The 26928-nt window shown below is 42.9% G+C and overlaps 1 protein-coding gene and 2 non-coding genes across 3 annotated transcripts; 2 read left to right on the forward strand and 1 right to left on the reverse strand.

Moving 5' to 3' along the window:
• Nucleotides 1–233: 233 nt before the first annotated feature.
• Nucleotides 234–305, reverse strand: TRNAH-GUG (transfer RNA histidin (anticodon GUG)). The gene has a single exon. It is a non-coding gene; the product is annotated as a tRNA-His (tRNA).
• Nucleotides 306–1090: 785 nt separating this feature from the next.
• On the forward strand, nucleotides 1091–1164 carry TRNAN-GUU (transfer RNA asparagine (anticodon GUU)). The gene has a single exon. It is a non-coding gene; the product is annotated as a tRNA-Asn (tRNA).
• A 6466-nt stretch (nucleotides 1165–7630) lies between these two features.
• On the forward strand, nucleotides 7631–9466 carry LOC138072698 (endogenous retrovirus group K member 13-1 Env polyprotein-like). Its single transcript, XM_068963786.1, has one exon. The coding sequence runs from the start codon at nucleotides 7631–7633 to the stop codon at nucleotides 9464–9466; it is 1836 nt and encodes a 611-aa protein (XP_068819887.1).
• Nucleotides 9467–26928: the final 17462 nt, after the last annotated feature.

The raw sequence follows: 26928 nt of genomic DNA on the forward strand, positions 1-26928 counted from the left end.
TTTATCCTGCCCATCTTGAGTAACAAAGTAGGCGTTCCACCCTTTACAGCACAGGAGGCTCCTTGCTGGGCTTCCCTCTGTCACAGCAGCACAGAAGGAGAAACCACCGCCTTGAGTTTCCTTCTGCTCAGACCAGGCATGAGAACGTTGAGTGAGTACTCTGTGGGGTTACAATTGTGCAAGTTTCCAGCCGAAGGAAAAAAGGGGTAGCCGTCAGGAGTGATGGATGAGAGTGCCGTGACTCGGATTCGAACCGAGGTTGCTGCGGCCACAACGCAGAGTACTAACCACTATACGATCACGGCGCGCCACAGCTCCTGCCGCCGTCGCAGCCCTTGCTCTTACAAGGCGGACGTAATTTCCTTCCAGTCACTGCGCTGTTGCTGGACGACAACAGGTATTCATAGACATTTTTTCATCTCCTCTCTGTTATCCAGTCCCTTCCTCTCAATTTTGATACATGGTGACTAAATCACATCAGAAACCAAATCTTGCCTCCTCAAATCAGGCACGTGCCTCTGCACAGACCTCCTGGGAAGTCTGTTTATGCCGGTCCCCACCTCGCCGGCTTCTTTCCCGGCTCGTCGCGTTTGTCCCTTCGGACCGGCCCCCCGCACCCCCTGGTTCCGGCTCCCGCCCCACCGACCGCGGACCAGGGGAGGGAGGGCAGCGCCAGCGAAGCAATCGGAGAGCCGTCACAGGGCCCACCGGGGGTTCAGCTTCCCTCGGGCCGCCCTCGGCTCAGGCCTGGGGCGTCTCGGGGGCGTTGCATCTGCGGCGGGGACGAACCGCTGCCCTTCTGGGTTCGGAATCGCCCGACTCCCGGCTTCCCCACGAGAACCAGCGCGCTGCGTCGAAGCCAGCTCTCTAGCTGTCCAAGGGTTTGAGAGGGTGTAGCAGTTCAGTGTTCTTGCCTGGAGAACCCCAGGGACGGGGGAGCCTGGTGGGCTGCCATCTATGGGGGTCTCAGAGTCGGACACGACTGAAGCGACTTAGCAGCAGCAGCAGTCCGGGGAAAGGCGTGTGGCTCCTCCTGGCGTTGAAGGGCTGTTTCTTCTCTACGGCGTTAAGAGGCCGGTCCCTTTCGTTAGTCTCTGTGGCGCAATCGGTTAGCGCGTTCGGCTGTTAACCGAAAGGTTGGTGGTTCGAGCCCACCCAGGGACGTTTTCCGTTTAACCTTTTTAGAACGTATAGGTTTTCTTGGTTCTTCTCTGCCCATCCCCTACTGTAAAAGCTGAAAAAGGCTCCTCCTCTTGTCTGCTGTGTCTTGTCCACCTGACAGGGACAGTAAGCAGGATCAGAAGAGCCCGGAAAAATAAAGTGAAAATGAAAGTCGCTCAGTCGTGTCAGACTCTTTGCAACCCCATGGAATGTCCATTGAATTCTCCAGGCCAGAATACTGGAGTGGGTAGCCTTTCCCTTCTTCAGGTAATCTTCCCAACCTAGGGATCGAACCCAGGTCTCCCGCACTGCTGGTGGATTCTTTACCAACTGAGCTATCAGGGAAGCCCCAAAGGGAAAATAGGTCCCCTGGAAATTCCTAGAATGTCATCGTTACTTTGTGAATTGCTTTTAACCAGGAAGTTACTACCGTCTTTTTTTCTGCTGCTGCTGCTAAGTCGCTTCAGTCATGTCCGACTCTGTGCGACCCCATAGACGGCAGCCCACCAGGCTCCCCTGTCCCTAGGATTCTCCAGGCAAGAACACTGGGGTGGGTTGCCATTTCCTTCTCCAATGCATGAAAGTGAAAAGTGAAAGTGAAGTCGCTTAGTCGTGTCCGACCCTCAGTGACCCCGTGGACTGCAGCCTACCAGGCTCCTCCGTCCATGGGATTTTCCAGGCAAGAGTACTGGAGTGGGGTGCCATTGCAGGTACTATTAAATAGAGTATTTATTTAACCCTTTCCATATGCTTTTGAAATTAAGCTGGTTTTATGATTTCATGGTTACAAATAATGCGGGGGACGACCCGTGAAGGGTTAAATCCTGGGAGCTGCTCCGCAGGTATGCAGAGCCTTAGGCATTGTCCTAAGCTCCCTGTCCCGCCACCCTCAGGAATTTTTGTGGCCCTTAAGGCTCCAGGTCGTCTTGCTCCAGGAGGTCTTGTTCTTGCAACATGTCATAAAAGATAGATTACTTATTATACTCTGTACATAATGGTAGGGGTCTGGTGATTGTATTTTGAGACTAAAGAATAACCCTGTACTTGTCTTAAGTCACGTACTTTACCCTATAAATACCGTGGCCTAATAAAGGAAGGCATCAGACATAGTGGGTCTGATCCTCTCAACCCCATCTTTTGTCTCTCTCTCTTATTTTTCCACGCGGGGACGCTCCGTTCTCTCCCTTTGCAGGTGCGACTCTTGCTTGTGCTGGCCGCGGCAGGTGGCGCCCAACGTGGGGCTCGAGATCGACAGCTTCTCCTCGCCACTGCTCATATTAAGTCGAAAAGAGTGAGTATATAAGTATACTAGCGACTATCAAGGAAGGAGCAGTAAGGTATATCGTTGAGAGTATAAATATGGGACAGACGCATAGTCGTCAACTCTTTGTACATATGCTATCTATAATGTTAAAACACCGGGGAATTACTATTTCTAAACCTAAATTAATCAATTTTCTTTCATTTATTGAAGAAGTTTGTCCTTGGTTCCCCAGAGAAGGCACGGTGAGCTTAGAGACGTGGAAAAAGGTAGGGGAACAAATTCGGACTCATTATACTTTACATGGCCCTGAAAAGGTTCCTGTAGAAACTTTATCCTTTTGGACACTAATTCGGGATTGCCTGGACTTTGATAATGATGAATTAAAACGTTTAGGAAATTTATTAAAACAGGAAGAAAATCCTCTTCATGTTCCTGATTTGGAGCCCACGTATGCTGTTCCCAAGGGAATTGAAGGTGACCCTCCCTTTTGTAACTTATCGCGTCCGCCAGAAAATGATGATTCACTTTTCTCCACAGATGAGGCAGAATTAGATAAAGAGGCTGCTAAATACCATCAAGAAGATTGGGGTTTTTTAGCACAAGAAAAGGGGGCGTCAACATCTAAAGATGAATTGGTTGAATGTTTAAAAAATCTCACTATTGCTTTACAGAACTCAGGAATTAAGTTCCCTGGTAACAGTTTAAAATCCCCTTCTGCTCCACCTCTCCCTCCTGCCTATGCTCCTTCCGTTGTTGCTGGTCTCGATCCCCCTCCGGGGCCTCCTCCTCCTCCTCCATCTGAGATGGTGTCTCCACTACAAAAGGCATTGAGACAAGCACAACGACTTGGTGAGGTTGTCTCCGATTTTTCCCTTGCTTTTCCTGTCTTTAAAAATAATAACCAGCGTTTCTATGAAGCACTGCCTTTCAAACAATTGAAAGAGTTAAAGGTCTCTTGTTCACAGTACGGTCCTACCGCTCCATTCACTATTGCTATGATAGAAAATCTGGGCGCTCAAAATCTACCCCCAAATGATTGGAAACAAATAGCTAGAGCTTGTCTTTCAGGGGGAGATTATTTATTATGGAAATCTGAATATTTTGAACAGTGTGCCCACATAGCTGATGTTAATCGGCAGCAAGGTATACAAACCTCCTATGAAATGTTAATTGGTGAAGGCGCTTTCCAGGCTACTAATACTCAACTTAATTTTTTGCCTGGTGCATATCCACAAATATCAAACGCAGCCAGACAGGCATGGAAAAAACTTCCTAGCTCCAGTACTAAGACAGAAGATCTTTCAAAAGTCCGACAGGGACCTGATGAGCCTTATCAGGACTTTGTAGCACGACTCTTAGATACTATAGGTAAGATAATGTCAGATGAAAAAGCTGGGATGGTATTGGCAAAACAATTGGCTTTTGAAAATGCTAACTCTGCCTGTCAAGCTGCTTTACGACCTTATAGAAAGAAGGGAGATCTGTCTGATTTTATTCGCATTTGTGCTGACATTGGACCCTCCTACATGCAAGGCATTGCCATGGCAGCGGCTTTACAAGGAAAAGGCATTAAAGAGGTACTTTTTCAACAACAAGCCAAGAACAGGAAAGGATATCAAAAGTCAGGTAATTCAGGTTGTTTTGTTTGCGGCCAACCTGGTCATCGGGCCGTAATGTGCCCCCAAAAACAACAGCAACAAACTCCTGCTAATCCTCCTACTCCATGTCCACGATGTAAAAAAGGAAAGCATTGGGCCCGAGATTGTCGTTCTAAGACGGATGTTCAAGGTAATCCCTTACCTCCGCTTTCGGGAAACTGGGTGAGGGGCCAGCCCCTGGCCCCGAAACAATGTTATGGGGCGACACTGCAGGTTCCCAAAGAACCATTGCAGACCTCTATCGAGCCACAAGAGGCAGCGCGGGATTGGACCTCTGTGCCACCTCCTACACAGTATTAACTCCGGAGATGGGGGTTCAAACCCTTGCTACAGGGGTGTTTGGGCCTTTACCTCCAGGAACTGCTGGACTGCTTTTGGGGCGTAGCAGTGCGTCTATAAAAGGGATACTTATTCATCCTGGTGTAATTGACTCTGATTATACCGGAGAGATAAAAATATTAGCCTCCGCTCCTCATAAAATTATTGTAATTAATGCAGGACAACGTATAGCTCAACTCCTTTTAGTTCCATTAGTTATACAAGGAAGAACAATTAACCGAGATCGTCAGGACAAAGGTTTCGGGTCCTCTGACGCCTATTGGGTGCAAAATGTTACCGAGGCACGACCAGAATTTGAACTGCACATCAATGGTAAGCTTTTCCGCGGAGTGCTTGATACAGGGGCTGATATTAGTGTTATTTCTGATAAACACTGGCCCACTACATGGCCTAAGCAAATAGCCATTTCTACTCTTCAAGGTATTGGTCAAACAACTAATCCAGAACAAAGTTCATCCCTTCTTACTTAGAAGGATAAAGACGGCCATTCAGGCCAATTTAAACCCTATATTCTGCCCCATCTTCCAGTTAATCTGTGGGGGTGTGATATATTAAGTAAAATGGGTGTATATTTATATAGTCCTTCACCCACTGTAACAGATTTAATGTTAGATCAGGGTTTACTCCCTAACCAAGGTTTAGGCAAACAACATCAAGGCATCATTATACCCCCTGATTTAAAATCTAATCAAAGTCGAAAAGGCTTGGGGTGTTTTCCCTAGGGACCTCTGATTCTCCTGTGACACATGCCAATCCTATTGATTGGAAATCTGAGGAACCGGTATGGGTTGATCAGTGGCCCCTAACACAAGAAAAACTTTCTGCCGCACAACAGCTGGTGCAGGAACAGCTGAGACTTGGGCATATTGAACCTTCTACCTCTGCATGGAATTCCCCAATTTTTGTTATTAAAAAGAAATCAGGAAAATGGAGATTACTACAAGACCTTCGTAAGGTAAATGAAACAATGATGCATATGGGAGCCCTACAACCTGGGCTACCCACTCCTTCCGCTATACCTGACAAATTCTTTATCATTATTATAGATTTAAAAGATTGTTTTTACACTATTCCTCTTGCACCCCAAGATTGTAAAAGATTTGCTTTTAGTTTACCCTCTGTTCATTTTAAAGAACCTATGCAACGCTATCAATGGAGAGTCCTTCCACAAGGAATGGCTAATAGCCCTACATTGTGTCAAAAGTTTGTTGCTGCAGCGTTAGCTCCTGTTCGTCAGCGTTTTCCTCAGTTATATTTAGTGCATTATATGGATGATATATTATTAGCTCATGCTGACGAACATCTATTGTATCAAGCCTTTTTTATTCTAAAACAACACTTGAGTCTTAATGGTCTTGTCATAGCTGATGAAAAAATTCAAACTCACTTTCCCTATAATTATTTGGGCTTCTCCCTATATCCTCGAGCTTATAGTACTCAATTAGTCAAGTTACAGACTGATCATTTAAAAACTCTAAACGATTTCCAAAAGCTCCTGGGAGATATTAATTGGATACGCCCTTATTTAAAATTACCCACTTACACCTTGCAACCATTATTTGATATCCTTAAAGGTGACTCTGATCCTACGTCACCCCGAACACTTTCTTTAGAAGCACGATCAGCCTTACAATCAATAGAAGAAGCTATTAGACAACAACAGATTACTTATCTTGATTACCAACGATCATGGGGTCTGTATATACTTTCCACCCCACGAGCACCTACAGGGGTTCTTTATCAAGATAAGCCTTTGCGATGGATATATCTATCGGCTACTCCAACTAAACATTTGCTTCCTTACTATGAGCTTGTTGCAAAAGTTGTAGCAAAAGGACGTCATGAAGCCATCCAATATTTTGGTATGGAACCCCCTTTCATTTGTATTCCTTATGCTTTGGAACAACAAGATTGGCTTTTTCAATTTTCAGATAATTGGCCTATAGCTTTCGCAAATTACCCGGGACAGATTACTCATCATTATCCTTCTGATAAATTGCTACACTTTGCTAGCCTTCATGCCTTTATTTTTCCAAAAATAGTTCGCCGACAACCCATTCCTGAAGCAACACTTATATTTACAGATGGATCTTCTAATGGTACTGCAGCTTTAATTATTAACCATCAAACCTATTATACGCATACCAGTTTCTCTTCTGCCCAGGTTGTAGAATTATTTGCAGTCCATCAAGCATTACTAACTGTACCCACTTCTTTCAATTTATTTACAGACAGTTCCTATGTGGTCGGTGCTTTACAGATGATTAAAACTGTTCCAATTATTGGCACAACCTCTCCTGACGTTCTTAACTTATTTACATTAATTCAACAGGCCCTTCACCGTCGCCAATACCCATGTTTTTTTGGACATATTCGTGCACATTCCACCCTTCCTGGTGCCCTGGTACAAGGCAATCACATTGCGGACGTTCTTACTAAACAGGTGTTTTTTCAATCAGCTATTGATGCGGCTCAAAAATCTCATAACTTACATCACCAAAATAGTCATTCTTTACGGTTGCAATTTAAGATTTCCCGTGAAGCTGCACGACAAATCGTAAAATCTTGCTCTACCTGTCCTCAATTCTTTGTTCTCCCTCAATATGGAATCAACCCTCGAGGTTTACGCCCTAATCACCTTTGGCAAACAGATGTCACTCACATTCCTCAATTTGGGCGTCTTAAATATGTTGATGTCTCTATCGACACTTTTTCCCATTTTCTTATGGCCTCCCTTCATACTGGAGAATCAACTCGTCATTGTATTCAACATTTGCTTTTTTGCTTTTCTATTTCAGGAACCCCACACACCCTCAAAACTGATAATGGACCCGGTTATACTAGCCGTTCTTTCCAACGTTTTTGTCTTTCTTTTCAAATTCATCATAAGACAGAAATTCCTTATAATCCACAGGGACAAGGTATTGTGGAACGAGCCCATCAACGCCTTAAACATCAATTATTAAAACAAAAAAGGGGAATGAACTGTATAGTCCCTCACTGCATAACGCCTTAAATCATGCTCTTTTTGTTCTAAACTTTTTAACTTTAGACGCAGAAGGCAATTCAGCAGCCCAACGTTTTTGGGGAGAACGGCCCTCCTGCAAAAAACCACTTGTACGATGGAAGGATCCACTTACCAATCTGTGGTATGGGCCAGACCCTGTATTAATATGGGGACGGGGACATGTTTGTGTTTTTCCACAGAATGCCGAAGCGCCGCGCTGGATCCCGGAGAGGCTGGTACGCGCGACGGAGGAACTCCCTAACATATCAAATGAACCGCATGACATTGGGCGAGCCCACGAGTGAGCTGCCTACCCAAAGGCAGATTGAAGCGTTAATGCGACATGCTTGGAATGAGGCTCATGTACAACCTCCAGCAACACCTACCAATATCTTGCTTATGTTATTATTGTTGTTACAGCGGATACAAAACGGAGAGGCTACGGCTTTTTGGGCATACATTCCTGACCCGCCTATGATTCAATCATTAGGCTGGGATAAAGAAATAGTTCCTGTCTATGTCAACGACACAAGTCTTTTAGGAGGAAAATCCGATACTCATATTTCCCCTCAGCAAGCTAATATTTCCTTTTATGGTCTTACTATGCAATATCCTATGTGCTTTTCTTATCAATTGCAACATCCTCACTGTATACAGGTGTCAGCTGATATATCATATCCTCGAGTGACTATTTCTGGCATCGATGAAAAAACCGGAAAAAGATCGCACCATGACGGGGCGGGACCTCTCGACATTCCGTTTTGTGACAAACATCTAAGCATCCGCATGGGAATAGACACTCCTTGGACTTTATGTCGAGCCCGGGTTGCGTCAGTGTACAACATCAACAATGCCAATACCACTTTTTTATGGGACTGGGCACCTGGGGGAAAGCCTGATTTTCCTGAATATCGAGGACAGCATCCACCCATTCTCTCTGTAAACACTGCTCAGATATTTCAAACAGAACTGTGGAAACTTTTTGCTGCTTTTGGTCATGGTAATAATCTATATTTACAACCCAATATCAGCGGGAGTAAATATGGCAATGTAGGAGTTACGGGGTTTTTATATCCCCGAGCTTGTGTCCCTTACCCATTCATGTTGATACAAGGCCATATGGAAATAACATTGTCATCGAATATTTATCATTTAAATTGTTCTAATTGCATACTTACCAATTGCATAAGAGGTGTTGCAAAAAGAGAACAAGTTTTAATAGTAAAACAACCTGCTTTTGTAATGTTACCTGTTGAAATAACTGAAGCTTGGTATGACGAGACTGCTTTAGAATTGCTACAATGCATTAACACGGCTCTTAGCCGCACTGAAAGAAGTGTGAGCCTGATTATTCTGGGTATAGTATCCTTAATCACCCTTATAGCAACTGCTGTTACTGCTTCTGTATCTTTAGCACAATCCATTCAAGCTGCTCATACTGTAGATTCCTTATCATACAATGTTACCAAAGTAATGGGAACACAAGAAGATATAGATAGAAAAATAGAAGATAGATTGTCAGCTTTGTATGATGTGGTTAGAGTTCTAGGAGAACAAGTTCAGAGCATTAGCTTTCGCATGAAAATTCAATGTCATGCTAATTATAAATGGATTTGTGTTACAAAAAAGGCTTATAATGCATCTGACTTTCCTTGGGATAAGGTGAAAAAACATCTACAAGGAATTTGGTTTAATACTAATGTCTCTCTAGATTTATTGCAATTACATAATGAAATTCTTGATATAGAAAATTCTCCTAAAGCTACTTTAAATATTGCTGATGCTGTTAACAATTTTGTGCAAAATTTATTTTCTAATTTCCCTAGCCTGCAATCACTATGGCAAAGCATAATTACTATGGGCACGGTTTTGATTGTTGTACTTATCGTGATTTGTCTGGCTCCTTGTCTTATTCGTAGTATTGTTAAAGAAGTTTTACATGTCAAAATTCTGATACATAAAAACATGTTGCAACATCGACATCTTATGGAGCTTTTAAAAAATAAAGAGAGGGGAGATGCGGGGGATGACCCGTGAAGGGTTAAATCCTGGGAGCTGCTCCGCAGGTATGCGGAGCCTTAGGCATTGTCCTAAGCTCCCTGTCCCGCCACCCTCAGGAATTTTTGTGGCCCTTAAGGCTCCAGGTCGTCTTGCTCCAGGAGGTCTTGTTCTTGCAACATGTCATAAAAGATAGATTACTTATTATACTCTGTACATAATGGTAGGGGTCTGGTGATTGTATTTTGAGACTAAAGAATAACCCTGTACTTGTCTTAAGTCACGTACTTTACCCTATAAATACCGTGGCCTAATAAAGGAAGGCATCAGACATAGTGGGTCTGATCCTCTCAACCCCATCTTTTGTCTCTCTCTCTTATTTTTCCACGCGGGGACGCTCCGTTCTCTCCCTTTGCAGGTGTGACTCTTGCTTGTGCTGGCCGCGGCAAAATAATGCTGTAGTCATCCTTTTACACACATGGTTGGCCCCTTCTACAAGGTCTTCTATGGTGAAGAGTCCTGGAAGAGTAATTGCTCTCTCACATAGTGTTTACACAGTTCGTATACAATTCCGTTTCTGCTGACACATGTTGGAACATGAGAATGTTGCAGTCACTTTTTTGGTATATGTGGAATCATATATTAGATGACATCTAAAAATATTTACAAATAATTGTAATAACTGAGTAATAGCTGAGGACTCTGGTTTCTAGAATTATAAGTGTTAATTCCCATTTAAAGATATTACCTCTCTAGTACATTTGATATACTTGAACACATAAATTTAAAATTCTATATTTATTGGATGCAGTATTTGTTTATTTGATCAGTACAACCACTAGAGGAAATTAAGGAAGTGCAATTTAATTTGGATTTTCAAGTCAATAACCCAAGACTTCTATAGAGTAGACTATTATGTTATTATTTTCTACATTATGAGAAAATGTGAAATAAAATATACAGTCATTTTTAGACCAAATTATTAAATCATTCTAACTTTTCTGAGTCACCTCAAAAAAATGACATAAATATTTCCAATACCATTATACACCAAATATTTAAATTATATAACTTCTTAAATATATTAAGATGCATTTTGTTATCAATTTCATTTCTTTCTTTTCTTTTTTTCCAAGTAACCAAGAACGTCAATTGAATCTATAGCTAAATCTTTTATTTTCTCATATTAGGAATTCAGCAGCATATTTTTCTTTCAGGAAATATTGCATTTAAATATAGGCATAAAACTCTTTCTCTAGAAATTCTTAATTTTCTCATTTAAATTTATATTTAAAGTCATGTAAATGATTATTACTTTCCCTAAACTAATTGGGGCAGTAGCTCCTCTAAATTTTTAGATACCTAATTTGTCCTTTCTCTCTGGAGGAAGAGAAAGTATATTGATTTGTTTCTAAGAAAATCTATTTAAAAGGAGAAAATTCCATCAAAATGAGGGTATTAATTAAGGTGAAAGCAGAGGCAATGATATCTAGCAAAACCACTTGTCAGTGAGGGAAACAAAATGAAATAATTAAGCAACACTATTGCTTAATGTTGAAGGACCCTCATTGCTGAAACGGAGAAGGCAATGGCAACCCACTCAAGTAATCTTGCCTGGAAAATCCCAGGAATGGAGGAGCCTGGTAGGCTGCAGTCCATGGGGTCACTAAGAGTCGGACATGACTGAGCGAATTCACTTTCACTTTTCACTTTCATTCACTGGAGAAGGAAGTGGCAACCCACTCCAGTGTTCTTGCCTGGAGAGTCCCAGGGACGGGGGAGCCTGGTGGGCTGTCATCTATGGAGTCACACAGAGTTGCACATGACTGAAGTGACTTAGTAGCAGCAGCATTGCTGAAAATCAGAGTAATTCTGTGATACACTTATGAGTCTCCAGTGTATGAATCTGTGCGTGAAGTCATTGCTTTTCATCCATTTTTATTAAGGACTGAACTTGCTTACAGTTCTGGAAGTATTCAATCTTGATTAGTAGAGCCGTCACAAGTGCTCATGTTGCTGACTCATTGCTTTTTTGTAATGACATAAATGTCTCTTCCACAGCTTTCTGTTGTCTGATTTAAACAATCCTTAAAGATCATTGGAAAAGACTCTAATGCTGGGAGGGATTGGGGGCAGGAGGAGAAGGGGATGACAGAGGATGAGATGACTGGATGGCATCACCCACTCATTGGACATGAGTTTGAGTGAACTCTGGGAATTGGTGATGGACAGGGAGGCCTGGCGTGCTGCGATTCATGGGGTCACAAAGAATTGGACACAACTGAGCGGCTGAACTGAACTGAACTAAAGGTCATTTATATGATTTTTTCAGTTATTTAGAAACTTGAGTATACCAATGAAAGAGAGCTGCCTATTGCATGCTGAAACACACAACAGTATTCTTCCTGTACTAATTCTTTTTAAGAGTAGCTATTTATTAATTTTAAGAGTTCTTTATGGGGGGAACTATTGTGTATTAAGATCATCTTTATTTTAGATATTCCCATTTTGAAGTTATTGACCACTATTGATTGGGCTCATGTGGTTTTTACCAAATTGTGGAAAGACAAGAGGTAGACACCTTTTCCCTGCTGCAGCGTTATTATTTCATACTAATGAAATACCAGAATCCTCAAGACAAGCAGCAATTGAAAAAGACTCACAGCCCAGATTAGTTGTCAACTTCTACCTCACAGGGAATGGATCCCTGTCAACAACCACTCAACATGGATTATCCCCAAAAGTTCACTTCTTAAAATTACAAGCAGAATCCCACAGTGATGGCAGAAAGTAACAATGCACAAATGAGAGGAAGAAAAAAAACTTGTCCAATAAACACACTTAGTATGGAAAAGCCAAAGAGCTCAATTTTGCTCCTGGGGTTCAACAGTAGAACAGAGCAAACATGAGCCACTAGATCCAAGGGTCCAGGTCTGAAGGAGGAGCCCATCGGGGGCAGGATTCTATTGACTCTGGTGATGTGCTAATTTTTATGGACATAGTGGGGGGAAAGAAAGAATAATAGACAACTTCAAATGCCAGTTCCCCATTTTATAGGAGGGAGGATAGGCACTAGATTATTTTCATCAAACCCAAATGTATGAATAAAAGAGGAAAAGGGAGAAAGATAAAACATCCATGATCAGCGAGATTTTTCTCCTTGGATAAGTTGCTTGGTAGGAAGCTGTCAAAGAAGTCATTCTGGCCAGTCTTCTCTGGACCTCCTTGATTAAGTCATCAGAGAAAGCAATTACAGTTATTAGAAGACTCTAAAAATATTGACTGTTTAGTTTTCCAACATACAATATAGAATATGTCTGTGTAATATCTACAGTGTCCATCTGCTGTCCTCCTCCTTAGTTGTGTCAGGAGGGCCCTGCTCCCTTTATTAGTTAGAATATCGTAGAGAGATGTATAGAAAGACCGTTGTATTGGCAAGTAAATGAAGACAAGGACATTGAAAGATTAGAAAATAAACTGGAATATGACTCAGTCTCACTTCTGTAGAAAGCAAATTGACAGGATTTGCCAAACTAAGAAGTGTATAAACACTGAAGGTAGCAGTTGTACATCTAGTTCTCTAGACTATGGAAATACCTGCAAAAGGGGTCAATGGTATGTGTACAATCATGATGGCTGCAGCAAATTCATAAAACCTAATTCATTACTCATGAAACCGAGTAATACACAAACTATGGAAGAAATATCCTTATCAAAAATAATGCAGAGGATAATTATGACGATGATTTCTCTGATAACATAATTGATAGAGCAAATACTAATCACTGGTCTCCTAGTAAAAGTGAAAAACTTGAGGCAAATATATTTTAACTTACTGTCAAAGCCCTAAAAGACTGAATACATATTTCACCCCAGCAGGACATGGATTCTTAGGTCTCTTTCCACAGTTTCTCAGTTAAGAACACTCATACAGAAGCTGTTTTGTGCGAACAGAGCTGGTACTAACCTGGCAGTAGTTGTAAGGTAGATAGGACCCAGAATAGAAAATTGTGAATGAAATGGAATAAAAACCACTCCCACCATTCTTGGATGGGCTAGAACCAGCAGCCTCCTGGCTAACAGCCTAGTGCATTAATAGTGTGCACCAGAGACCGTAATAGTCACATTTTCTGGACTCCATATGGAGTGCCTGCCTGAGTGAATGCTAAGTCTCTCAATTGTGTCCGTCTCTTTATGATGCCATGGTCTGTATCCTACCAGGCCTCCTCTGAACCTGGGATTACCCAGGCAAGAATACTGGAGTAGGTTGCCAAATCCTCCTCCAGGGGATCTTCCCAAACCCTTCTCTCCTGCATTAGCAGCTGAATTCTTTCCACGGAGCCACCTGGAAAGCCCTGGAGTAGACACATACTAACTCCCAGGATTGGTAGGGAGGAGTAGGAAAGAATTTGTGCTTCTACCCCTCCCTTGATCCCTTTCTTGTCCACTCTCTCCTGGCTCTTCTTTGCATTCCTACAACTGAGAAATTCTGATATACAGACATCTGTGAAGAAAAACCCAACTAATCTGTGCTCAGGAACACAATCTCTGGGTTGTAAAAATGATTCCGCCCTTGTGTGGCCTTGGATAAAGTAAATCTTTTGTGCCTCACTTCTTTCATCTGTAAAATGGGAGCCATAAGAGAATTCTTCTTCATTTTGTTGTTTTTAGATGTGCCTGGACTTAATTACTACTGGCTCAATAATGTTATATGCAGAGAAATCATAGACAAGATAATTTTCATTATCCTTTTCATCTTTTGACAATCACTATCCCTATTTATTTCACCTTAAATTAGTTTTGCATCTTTTAAAAACTCTTGCATTCAGTATGTCATTCCTTTTTGTTGCTAAGTAGTAATCTATTGCATAGATATTTTACAGTTTCTTTATCATTCTCCTGATGTTGGATATTTGGATTGTTTTAAGTTTTGATTGTTGTGAAAAAGCTTCTAGGGGCATTCTTATTATAAAGTGTTTTTGTGGGCATACTCCCCTTCCCCATTTCTCTGAGTTGACTACTTGAGGAAGGATCTAATGGAGCCTAAGAGGAAGGGTGAGTATTTAATTTTACAAGAAACTCCCTAAATATTTCCCCAAATGCTTTTACCAACTTATAGTTACATCAACACATGTATGAGAGCTACGGTTGTTGACAAAGATTCTCTCCTTGACCAAACTCTAGATCAGGCTCCTCTGAACTCTCTCCTCAACTAGAGCCTGAATTTCAGTCTTCAGAATTGGTCTTTGCATTGTCCAATTTCAGCAAAAATCCTGCTAAGTCATTTTAAACAGAACACCGCTACCATAATACCTGAGAAGCCTCCTCTGCCTCCACCACCACCACACCCCAGCTGATGCCTGATCACTTTGGCTGGCATTCAGCAAGAATCCCTTATGTTGGCTTAGCATAATCTCCCCGTAACTCCTCATGTTTCTGTCCGCTAACCCTCACCCTGCTTCCTGGCTATAAATTCCCACTTTTCTTTGCTGTTTTCACAGTTGAGCCTGATCTCTGTCTCTTACCACCAGCCCACATTGCAGGAGTCTCCCTGCTACATATAATACATATTTATTTGAGTTCCACAAATGATGCATTGAAAAAAAAATGGGCCCAATCTGAGGGTCAAACCTAGCCGGCTGAAGTGGCCCTGGGTGTGAGATATTTTCAGTAGTGTGTGGTTGTTTTGTCTAGTTTCCCCCACACCTACAAGTCCTCACTTTAGAACTCTTCAGAAATCACTTTCTTGGCGAAAAGATTTTAAAGTACTCTCACCCCAAGTAAGGGCTTCCCTGGTAGCGCAAAATCTGCCTGCAATGTGGGAGACTCGGGTTCAATCTCTGGGATCTCTGGGTCAGGAAGATCCCCTGGAGAAGGAAATGGCAACCTACTCTGGTATTCTTGCCTGGAAAATCCCATGGACAGAGGAGCTTGGCAGGCTACAGTCCATGGAGTGGCAAAGAGTTGGACACGACTGAGCGACTAAAACACACACACTCCCCAAGTAAGTGAGTTTAAAAAAATAGAATTAGCATTGAAACATGTATATTACTGTATGTAAAATAGATGACGAGTGCAAGTTCAATGTATGAAGAAGGGCACTCAAAGCAGGTGCTCTGGGACCAACCAGAGGGTGGGATGGGGTGGGGAGGAAGTAGGGAGGGGGGTTCAGGATAGGGGGACACATGTACACCCATGGCTGATTCATGTCAGTGTATGGCAAAAACCACCACAATATTGTAATTAGCCTCAAATTAAAATAAATAATTTTTTAAAATAGACTTACCTGTTGCATGCTTGGAATCCATGCAAAGCCAAAGGAGAGAAGCTCATGTGCTACAAGTTCAACTGCTGCCCATTCAAGGGGGAAAAGGGCAGCTTACTCACTGGCCACTGGTCCCAGGTTGTCTGCTTTGGCTCCAGTTGCTGACGGGATCCACCATCCACCTTCACCTGCATCAGGAGGACCTGGTCCCTGAGGATGCCCCCTTCATCTTCAGGGTGCTTTTCAGTTCAGTTCAGTTCAGTTCAGTCACTCAGTCGTGTCCGACTCTTTGAGACCCCATGGACTGCAGCAGGCCAGGTCTCCTTGTCCATCAAAAACTCCTGGAGCTTATTCAAACTCATGTCCATTCAGTCAGTGACGCAATCCTCTGTCTTTCTCTTCTCCTCCTGCCCTCAATCTTTCCCAGCATCACAGTCTTTTCAAATGAGTCAGTTCTTCGCATCGGGTGGCCAAAGTATTGGAGTTTCAGCTTCTACATCACTCCTTCCAATGACTATTCAGGACTGATTTCCTTTAGGATGGACCGGCTGGATATCCTTGCAGTCCAAGGGACACTCAAGAGTCTTCTCCAAAACCACAGTTCAAAAGCATCAATTCTTCAGTGCTCAGCTTTCTTTATAGTCCAACTCTCACATCCATACATGCCTACTGGAAAAACCATAGTTTAGACTAGATGGACTTTTATTGGCAAAGTAATATCTTTGCTTTTTTAATATGCTGTCTAGATTGGTCATAGCTTTTCTTCCAAGGAGTAAGCGTCTTTTAATTTCATGGCTGCAGTCATCATCTGCAGTGATTTTGGAGCCCAAGAAAATTAAGTCTGTCACTGTTTCCACTGTTTCCCCATCTACTTGCCATGAAGTGATAGGACCAGATGCCACGATCTTCGTTTTCTGAATGTTGAGCTTTAAGCCCACTTTTTCACTCTCCTCTTTCACTTTCATCAAGAGGCTCTTTAGTTCTTCTTCACTTTCTGCCATAAGGGTGGTGTCATCTGCATATCTGAGGTTATTGGTATTTCTCTGGGCAATCTTGATTCCAGCTTGTGCCTTATCCAGCCCAGTATTTCTCATGATGTACTCTGCATATAAGTTAAATAAGCACGATGACAATATACAGCCTTGACATACTCCTTTCCCTATTTAGAAACAGTCTATTGTTCAATGACCAGTTCTAACTGTTACTTCCTGACCTGCATACAGATTTTTTAAGAGGCAGGTCAGGTGGTCTGGTATTCCCATCTCTTTCAGAATTTTCCACAGTTTATTGTGATCCACACAGTCAAAGGCTTTGGCATAGTCAATAAAGCAGAAATAGATGTTGTTCTGGAACTCTTTTGCTTTTTTGATGATCTAACAGATGTTGGCAATTTGATCTCTTGTTCCTCTGCCTTTTCTAAAACCAGCTTGAACATCTGGAAGTTCACAGTTCATGTGCTTTTGAAGTCTGGCTTGGAGAATTTTGAGCATTACTTTACTAGTGTGTGAGATGAGTGCAACTGTGAAGTAGTTTGAGCATTCTTTGGCATTGCCTTTCTTTGGGATTGAAATGAAAACAGAGCTTTTCCAGTCCTGTGGCCACTGCTGAGTTTTCCAAATTTGCTGGCATATTGAGTGCAGCACTTTCACAGCATGATCTTTCAGGATTTGAAATAGCTCAACAGGAATTCCATCACCTCCACTAGCTTTGTTCGTAGTGATGCTTTCTAAGGCCCACTTGACTTCGCATTCCAGGATGTCTGGCTCTAGGCTGGTGATCACACCATGATTATCTGGGTTGTGAAGTTTTTTTGTATTGTTCTTCTGTATATTCTTGCCACCTCTTCTTAATATCTTCTGCTTCTGTTATGTCCATACTCTCTCTGTCCTTTATTGAGCCCATCTTTGCATGAAATGTTCCCTTGGTATCTCTCATTTTCTTGAAGAGATCTCTAGTCTTTCCCATTCTATTGTTTTCCTTTTTCTTTGCACTGATCACTTAGGAAGGCTTTCTTATCTCTTCTTGCTATTCTTTGGAACTCTGCATTCAGATGCTTATATCTTTCCTTTTCTCCTTTGTCTTTTGCTTCTTTTCTTTTCTCAACTATTTGTAAGGCTTCCTCAGACAACCATTTTGCCTTTTTGCATTTCTTTTTCTTGGGGATGGTTCTGATCACCACCTCCTGTGTAATGTCATGAACCTCTCCACAGTTCTTCAGGCACTCTATCAGATCTAATCCCTTGAATCTATTTCTCACTTCCACTGTGTACTCATTAGGGATTTGATTTAGGTCATACCTGAATGGTCTAGTGGTTTTCCCTACTTTCTTCAATTTAAGTCTGAATTTCGCATTAAGGAATTCATGGTCTGTTCCAGTCAGCTTCCAGTCTTGTTTTTGCTGACTGTATAGAGCTTCTCCATCTTTGGCTGCAAAGAATATAATCAATCTGATTTCGGTATTGACCATCTGGTGATGTCTATGTGTAGAGTCTTCTCTTGTGTTGTTGGAAGAGGGTGTTTGCTATGATCACTGTGTTCCCTTGGCAAAACTCTATTAGCCTTTGCCCTGCTTCATTCTGTACTCCAAGGCCAAATTTGCCTATTACTCCAGGTATTTCTTGACTCTAGTCTTGCATTCCAGTCCCCTATAATGAAAGGACATCTTTTTTGGGTGTTAGTTTTAGAAGGTCTTGTAGGTCTTCATAGAACCATTCAGCTTCAGCTTCTTCAGCATTACTGGTTGGGGCATAGACTTGGATTACTGTGATATTGAATGGTTTGCCTTGGAAACGAATAGAGATCATTCTGTCGTTTTTGAGCTTGCATCCAAGTATTGCATTTTGGACTCTTTTGTTGACTATAATGGATACTCCATTTTTTCCAAGGGATTCTTGCCTGCAGTAGTAGATATAATGGTCATCAGAGTCAAATTCACCCATTCCAGTCCATTTTAGTTCACTGATTCCTAAAATGTTAATGTTCACTCTTGCCATCTCCTGTTTGACCACTTCCAATTTGCCTTGATTCATGGACCTAACATTCCAGATTCCTATGCAATATTGCTCTTTACAGCATCGACCTTGCTTCTATCACCAGTCACATCCACAGCTGGGTGTTGTATTTGCTTTGGCTCCATCTCTTCATTCTTTCTGGAGTCTCCACTGATCTCCAGTAGCATACTGGGCCCCTACTGACCTGGGGAATTAATCTTTCAGTGTCCTATCTTTTCGCCTTTTCATACTGATGGCATCACCGACTCGATGGACATGGGTTTGGGTGGACTCTGAGAGTTGGTGATTGACAGGGAAGCCTGGCATGCTGTGATTCATGGGGTCACAAAGAGTCGGATGCAACTGAGCGACTGAACTGAACTGAACTGTTCATGGGGTTCTGAAGGCAAGAATACTGAAGTGGGTTGCCATTCCCTTCTCCAGTGGACCATGTTTTGTCAGAACTCTCCAAAATGACCCGTCCATCTTGGGTGGCACTACATGGCATGGCTTATAGTTTCATTGTTAGACAAGGCTGTGGTCCATGTGATCAGATTGGTTAATTTCCTGTGATTGTGGTTTTCAATTGTCTGCCTTTATCCATCAGAGGGCAGACAGGGTGATTTTAGATGAGGAAATCACTGAGGATTTCTTTTCCCTTAACATATTTCCACCTCTCCCTCCGTCTCAAGATCGTTTTTGGATCCTGACTGGACAGGACTTTAAAGGAGAGGCCGCCCTTCTCCTACCGGTCTCTTCCTGCTCAGGCGTTACTGCCCGGGGGGTCAGAACGAGGCGGGCAACTGGTGCCAGAGAACCACAAAGTCTCCGCGTGCTCCCGCGCGCACCTGCGCCTGTCAGGCTCCAGGCAGTTTGAATCCACGCTGGCCGAAGCTCCTCCATCAGCATCGCAAGAGGTGTGCGGCTCCAATCCCGCCAGAGTGGCTGCGCTGAGGAGGTCCGGCGGCCGAGAACCTGCCGGGGAGAGGCAGATTTTGACAGACTAAGCCAAGAAAAGCCTCAACTGCTGCCGAAATCCACGCACCCAAGGTTAAAAGTGTCAAACCCTAAAGTCAGTGGAATCTATCTCCACGCCTATATCAGGAGAGTCGAGGATGAAATAGATCAAGAAAAAGATTTTGTGGATGAAAATCCACCATTAGTCTAAATTTTTACTCTCTCCAACTCCCTAGTTCTCTGACCTCTTGACTCAGATTGAAAGAGTTTCTGTGATTAGATCAGTCCATCTGGATACTCTCCCCATTTCAAGATCAACTGTGCTACATCTAAAGAAGTACCTTTTGCCACGTAACATAATTATGCAAATAGCAACCATAAGAAACCAGGAGTGGTTATACTAGTATCAGACAAAATAGGAGACTTTACAATGATAAGGTGTTACCAGAGATAAACAGTGATGTTTTATAATGATAAAAGGGTTAATCCATCAGGAAGATAGAAAAGCTTTAAACATAGTATATATAACAGAGTCCCATAATACGTGAAGCAACAACTGACAGACTGACAGAGTCAAAGGGAGAAATAGACAATTCCATAATAATTACTGGAGACTTCAACACCACACTTTGACTAGTGGATAGAACAATCAGGCAGAAGAATAACAAGTAGACATAAGAATTGGGGATGACCCAGAGGGATGTTGTGGGGAGGGAGGTGGGAGGGGGGTTCATGTTTGGGATCGCATGTACACCTGTGGTGGATTCATGTCAATGTATGGCAAAACCAATACAGTATTATAAAGTAAAAATAAAAAGTTAAAAAAAATAAAATAAAAATAAACAACATGACCTTACAGGCACCTGTAGACACTCCACCCAACAAGAGCGGAAACTATACACTAAGCCATAAAATAAGCCGAAATACATTTAAAAGGACTGAAGTCATATACAATTTGGGACACACCAAAACTAGTCTAGAACAAGGGTGACAAGGGGGTTGCGTAGTTTGTCTTCCTTCCTTCAGTTTGTCATGAATGTTCAGGGGCTCCTGTGGAGGTGGCAGTAGTAAGACATGTGTTCAGTTCAGTTCAGTCACTCAGTCGTGTCCGACTCTTTGTGACCCCATGAATCGCAGCACGCCAGGCCTCCCTGTTCATCACCAACTCCCAGAGTTAACTCAGACTCACGTCCATTGAGTCAGTGATGCCATCCAGCCATCTCACCCACTGTCGTTCCCTTCTCCTCCTGCCCCCAATCCCTCCCAGCATCAGGGTCTTTTCCAATGAGTCAACTCTTCACATGAGGTGGCCAAAGTACTGGAGTTTCAGCTTTAGCATCATTCCTTCCAAAGAAATCCCAGGGCTGATCTTCAGAATGGACTCGTTGGATCTCCTTGCAGTGCAGAGTCTTCTCCAACACCACGGTTCAAAAGCATCAATTCTTCGGCACTCACCTTTCTTCACAGTTCAACTCTCACATCCATATATGACCAGTGGAAAAACCATAGCCTTGACTAGATGAACCTTTGTTGGCAAAGCAATGCCTCTGCTTTTCAATATGCTATCTAGGTTGGTCATAACTTTTCTTCCAAGGAGTAAGCGTCTTTTAATTTCATGGCTGCAGTCACCATCTGCAGTGATTTTGGAGCCCCCCAAAATAAAGTCTGACACTGTTTCCACTGTTTTCCCATCTATTTCCCATGAAGTGATGGGACCGGATGCCATGATCTTAGTTTTCTGATTATTGAGCTTTAAGCCCACTTTTTCACTCTCCTCTTTCACTTTCATCAAGAGGCTTTTGAGTTCCTCTTCACTTTCTGCCATAAGGGTGGTGTCATCTGCATATCTGAGGTTATTGATATTTCTCCTGGCAATCTTGATTCTAGCTTGTGCTTCTTCCAGCCCAGTGTTTCTCATGATGTACTCTGCATAGAAGTTAAATAAGCACAGTGACAATATACAGCTTTGACATATTCCTTTTCCTATTTGGAACCAGTCTGTTGTTCCATGTCCAGTTCTAACTGTTGCTTCCTGACCTGCATATAGGTTTCTCAAGAGGCAGGTCAGGTGGTCTGGTATTCCCATCTCTTTCAGAATTTTCCACAGTTGATTGTGATCCACACAGTCAAAGGTTTTGGCATAGTCAATAAAGCAGAAATAGATGTTGTTCTGGAACTCTCTTGCTTTTTTTGATGATCCAGGGGATGTTGGCAATTTGATCTCTTGTTCCTCTGCCTTTTCTAAAACCAGCTTGAACATCTGGAAGTTCACGGTTCATGTATTGCTGAAGCCTGGCTTGGAGTATTTTGAGCATTACTTTACTAGCATGTGAGATGAGTACAATTGTGAGGTAGTTTGAGCATTCTTTGGCATTGCCTTTCTTTGGGATTGGGATGAAAACTGACCTTTTCCAGTCCTGTGGCCACTGCTGAGTTTTCCAAATTTGCTGGCATATTGAGTGCAGTATTTTCACAGCATCATCTTTCAGGATTTGAAATAGCTCCACTGGAATTCCCTCACCTCCACTAGCTTTGTTCGTAGTGATGCTTTCTAAGTCCCACTTAACTTCACATTCCAGGATGTCTGGCTCTAGGTGAGTGATCATACCATCGTGATTATCTTGGTCTTGAAGATCTTTTTTGTACAGTTCTTCTGTCTATTCTTGCCACCTCTTCTTAATATCTTCTGCTTCTGTTAGGTCCAGACCATTTCTGTCCTTTATCGAGCCCATCTTTGCCTGAAATGTTCCCTTGGTATCTCTCATTTTCTTGAAGAGATCTCTAGTCTTTCCCATTCTGTTGTTTTCCTCTATTTCTTTGTATTGATCGCTGAGGAAGGCTTTCTTATCTCTCCTTGCTATTGGAACTTTGCATTCAGATGCTTATATCTTTCCTTTTCTCCTTTGCTTTTCACTTCTCTTCTTTTCACTGCTATTTGTAAGGCCTCCCCCAGACAGCCATTTTTCTTTTTTGTATTTCTTTTCCATGGGGATGGTCTTGATTCCTGTCTCCTGTACAGTGTCACGAACCTCATTCCATAGTTCATCAGGCACTCTATCTATCAGATCTAGGCCCTTAAATCTATTTCTCACTTCCACTGTATAATCATTAGGGATTTGATTTAGGTCATACCTGAATGGTCTAGTGGTTTTCCTTACTTTCTTCAATTTAAGTCTGAATTTGGCAATAAGGAACTCATGATCTGAGCCACAGTCAGCTCCCTGTCTTGTTTTTGCTGACTGTATAGAGCTTCTCCATCTTTGGCTGCAAAGAATATAATCAATCTGATTTCAGTGTTGACCATCTGGTGATGTCCATGTGTAGAGTCTTTTCTTGTGTTGTTGGAAGAGGGTGTTTGCTATGACCAGTGCGTTCTCTTGGCAAAATTCTGTTAGCCGTTGCCCTGCTTCATTCCATATTCCAAGGCCAAATTTGCCTGTTACTCCAGGTGTTCCTTGACTTCCTACTTTTGGATTCCAGGCCCCTGTAATGAAAAGTACATCTTTTTTGGGTGTTAGTTCTAAAAGGTCTTGTAGGTCTTCATAGAACCATTCAACTTCAGCTTCTTCAGCATTACTAGTTGGGGCATAGACTTGGATTACTGTGATATTGAATGGTTTCTCTGTCGTTTTTGAGATTGCATCCAAGTATTGCATTTCAGACTCTTTTGTTGACCATGATGCTACTCCATTTCTTCTGAGCGATTCCTGCCCGCAGTAGTAGATATAATGGTCATCTGAGTTAAATTCACCCATTCCAGTCCATTTTAGTTCGCTGATTCCTAGAATGTCGACGTTCACTCTTGCCATCTCTTGTTTGACCACTTCCAATTTGCCTTGATTCATGGACCTAACATTCCAGGTTCCTATGCAATATTGCTCTTTACAGCATCGGACCTTGCTTCTATCACCAGTCACATCCACAACTGGGTGTTGTTTTTGCTTTGGCTCCATCCCTTCATTCTTTCTGTAGTTATTTCTCCACTGATCTCCAGTAGCATACTGGGCACCTACCAACCTGGGGAGTTCCTCTTTCAGTATCCTATTGTTAGGTAGGTAGAACAGGGAAAAGGAGTCCAAAATGGCGGTGGCTAAAAAACAAGGAAGGTCCGAGGACCAGAGTGAAGACTTCAGGAAGAACGAACAGCACTCCTGGCTAAGCCCAATTTGCATAGGGCAGGCCCAGGTGGAGGAAAAAACATATAAAAGGAGGAGCCAAAGCGCTTTCTCTCTCTCTTTCTCTTTGGTGTGAATGCACTCTTTCTCTCTCTCTCCCTCTCCCTCCCCCACACGCTCCTCCACTCTGTTCTCTTCAAGTCTTTGGGTTGGCATGCCCTCACACTTCGAGGATGGATTCTCCTGCTATCTTCTAAATAAAATAGAGCTGTAACACTGATTTGCCTAAGAGCTATAACACGGGTTGTCCAAGACCCAAGAGCTGTGATGCGCTGAGGGCTTTAATGTCCGTCGCTCCAAATCTTTGTTGTGACAAAACAACGAACCGAGGAACATACACTCGCATGACACTATCATTTTGCCTTTTCATACTGTTCATGGGGTTCTCAAGGCAAGAATACTGAAGTGGTTTGCCATTCCCTTCTCCAGTGGACAACATTCTGTCAGACCTCTCCACCATGACCCGCCCATCTTGGGTGGCCCCACATGGCGTGGCTTAGTTTCATTGAGTTAGAGAAGGCTGTGGTCCTAGTATGATTAGATTGACTAGTTTTCTGTGATTATGGTTTCAGTGTGTCTGCCCTCTTGCAACACATACCTACTTACTTGGGTTTCTCTTATCTTGGATGTGGGGTATCTCTTCATGGCTGCTCCAGCAAAGTGCAGCTGCTGCTCTTTACCTTGGATGAGAGGGATATCTCCTCACCACAGCCCCTCCTGACCTTGAACGTGGAGCAGCTCCTCTAGGCCCTCTTGCACCTGTGCAGCCACCGCTCCTTGGACGTGGGGTTGCTCTCATGGGGAAAAGCTAGGCAGATACATATTTCAGGGAAGTTGCCCTAATCTCAGGCTTCCAAAACCAGGGAGGAATTGATATGTAGGAAGTAAGCTGAGGTCAGGGGATGACTTACTGTCTTGTTTGTCTGTGCCTCTCTTTAAAACCTCAGCTTTTTAAGGAAAAAAAAAAAAAAACACCTCTGCTTCTATGTCACTAAATCCAACTGCACTGGAGTGTTGTAGGTTACCACCAACCACCACAGACCTTAATGTTTGCTATGACCTTGATGTTTACTAAACCACCATAGACCTTGATGTTTACTAAACATACATCTTGATGTTTACTTTGTCTGAGAAGACACATACAGGTCAGTAGCCTTGGGTCAACACAAACTATTAATCAAAGTTCTATGAAAACTACTCTAGACATAAGAAATAACACTTGCTTACAAGTCATACCAAATTAGGGGGCCACTACAGATGTTCAGAGAAACATACAAAAACTATGTCAGTGACTGTGACAAGTTGGAAAGAAGTCCTGTGGTCCTAGGATGACATTCATGAGTGACAAGCACAAAATCTTATATACAGATTAAAACACAAAGCAACCCACAGGAGAAGAGGAGGATGGGGCTGAGGCAAGGAGGTCAAACCTGATTTCAAGTTTAATGAGAAGCCTATATGCTTCCCCAGCAAGAGAAAAGAAGCCTCCATAACACTGGTTTACAGCAAGAACATAATTAAGACACAATCTGGGGACTTCTTTAGTGGTCCAGTGGTTAAGAATCTACCTTGCAATGTAGGGGACAAAGGTTCCACCCTTGGTGGGGGAACTGAGATTCCATATGCCATGGAGCAACTAAGGCAGCAAGCCGCAGCTAGAGAATCGATGCAATGCAACGAAAGGTCCCACATGTTGCAACCAAATGATAAAAAAGGCACAATTTGCTCAGTAATCCTTGTAAATTAATTGTTACCTAAAAGCAAATTCACATGCTCAACACACAATGAGGCCAAACAATACCAAAACATTGGAGTCTGGAACAGAGAAAAGTTCATTGTAGGGCCATGCAAGGAGATGGATGGTTTGTGCCTTAAAAACACAGAACTCACCCAAAGCTTTTGGCAAAGCCTTTTTGTAGGAATAGTGATGGAGGGGTGTGGTTAGTTGTTGCAAACTTCTTGGTGTCAGAGAATTTGTTCTTGAGTTCAGGTCATGATCAGGTAACAATGTTCCTGTGAATCTCTTCCAAACGAATGTTATTCTCTGTTTTTACAAGAAAGGGCAAGGTTCCAAAACACAGCTTTCATCCTCTAAGGTCTTGGTTTTGATTAAGAGAAAGCAGATTTCAGTTGGCGGCTTGCACAGGGCAAGGTCCCCAGACCATTCCCAGCAGTCATCGCTGAGGGAGCCAGTGCCCATCCTACCGACCCTCAGGCTTCTCAGGTCCCCCAAATGGGGGTGGGGTAGGAGGTAGGAGTCACAAAGACTGTGACTCAGGCAGACTGACACTACTATTAGGTCACAGAGACAGGGATGTGTGGGGTGGGGCTGCAGGGGAATTCACTGCTGCCTCAAGGCCTGGGCCCAGTCAGCAGGCAGCCTTGGTGAGGGCCCTGGAGCCCTACAAGACACAGCCCCCCAGCCTGTTCCCTGGGCCCCCAGCTCACCCGCTGCCCCAAGGCCGGGTGAGTTGGAAGGCCCCAGGGAGAAGGCTGGGATCCGCTTCTTACCTCACTTTCCACCTGATGACCGCCACTCCACCTACTGTTGGCTGAGTCACTCACTGATGAAAGCTCACTGACAGTTTCTCACTTGTGGACAGGGCCCACTGTGGCACGGACCAAGGGCTAAGCAGAACTACTGAAGGTCCCGCAGTAACCGGTGCTGCTAACAGGGTGTGGGGTAATGGCACCCAGCAACAGCCTGTGCTAAGGGCTGCACTCGGCCGGGCTGCATTACAGTCACTGTATTATACTCAGGATTTTTTCCCTTACAATATTAAAATGGTGTGAAAAAACTAGAGAAACAAAGAACATCAAGAATATCTAAAAGTTTTCCATTTTTCTATAAGAAAAGTATCTTCATGACAGTCCTTAAACAATGAAAGAATTGGAAAAACCTCAGTTCCTTCATGTTTTCTATGCTTGCAAGAGTAAACAATACAAAGCAGGCTTAAATTTTAGAAAGAGATAGTTCTGTGGTATCAGTACAAGGGTACACAAATACAGAGAGTAGCTGCTGAGGGAATGTCCCCGTCAGTGGCGACCTTCAGAACAGACCAGGTGGCCTTTAGTATCAGTTTGGCCTAGTCCACTGGAAGACAGGAGCTCCTG

The sequence above is a fragment of the Capricornis sumatraensis genome, chromosome 2 (assembly GCF_032405125.1).
Source record: "Capricornis sumatraensis isolate serow.1 chromosome 2, serow.2, whole genome shotgun sequence".
Lineage (NCBI taxonomy): Eukaryota > Metazoa > Chordata > Mammalia > Artiodactyla > Bovidae > Capricornis > Capricornis sumatraensis.

Excerpts from the sequence above, each read along its gene's own strand:
- LOC138072698 (XM_068963786.1), top strand. The coding sequence starts at position 7,631 with ATGCCGAAGCGCCGCGCTGGATCCCGGAGAGGCTGGTACGCGCGACGG.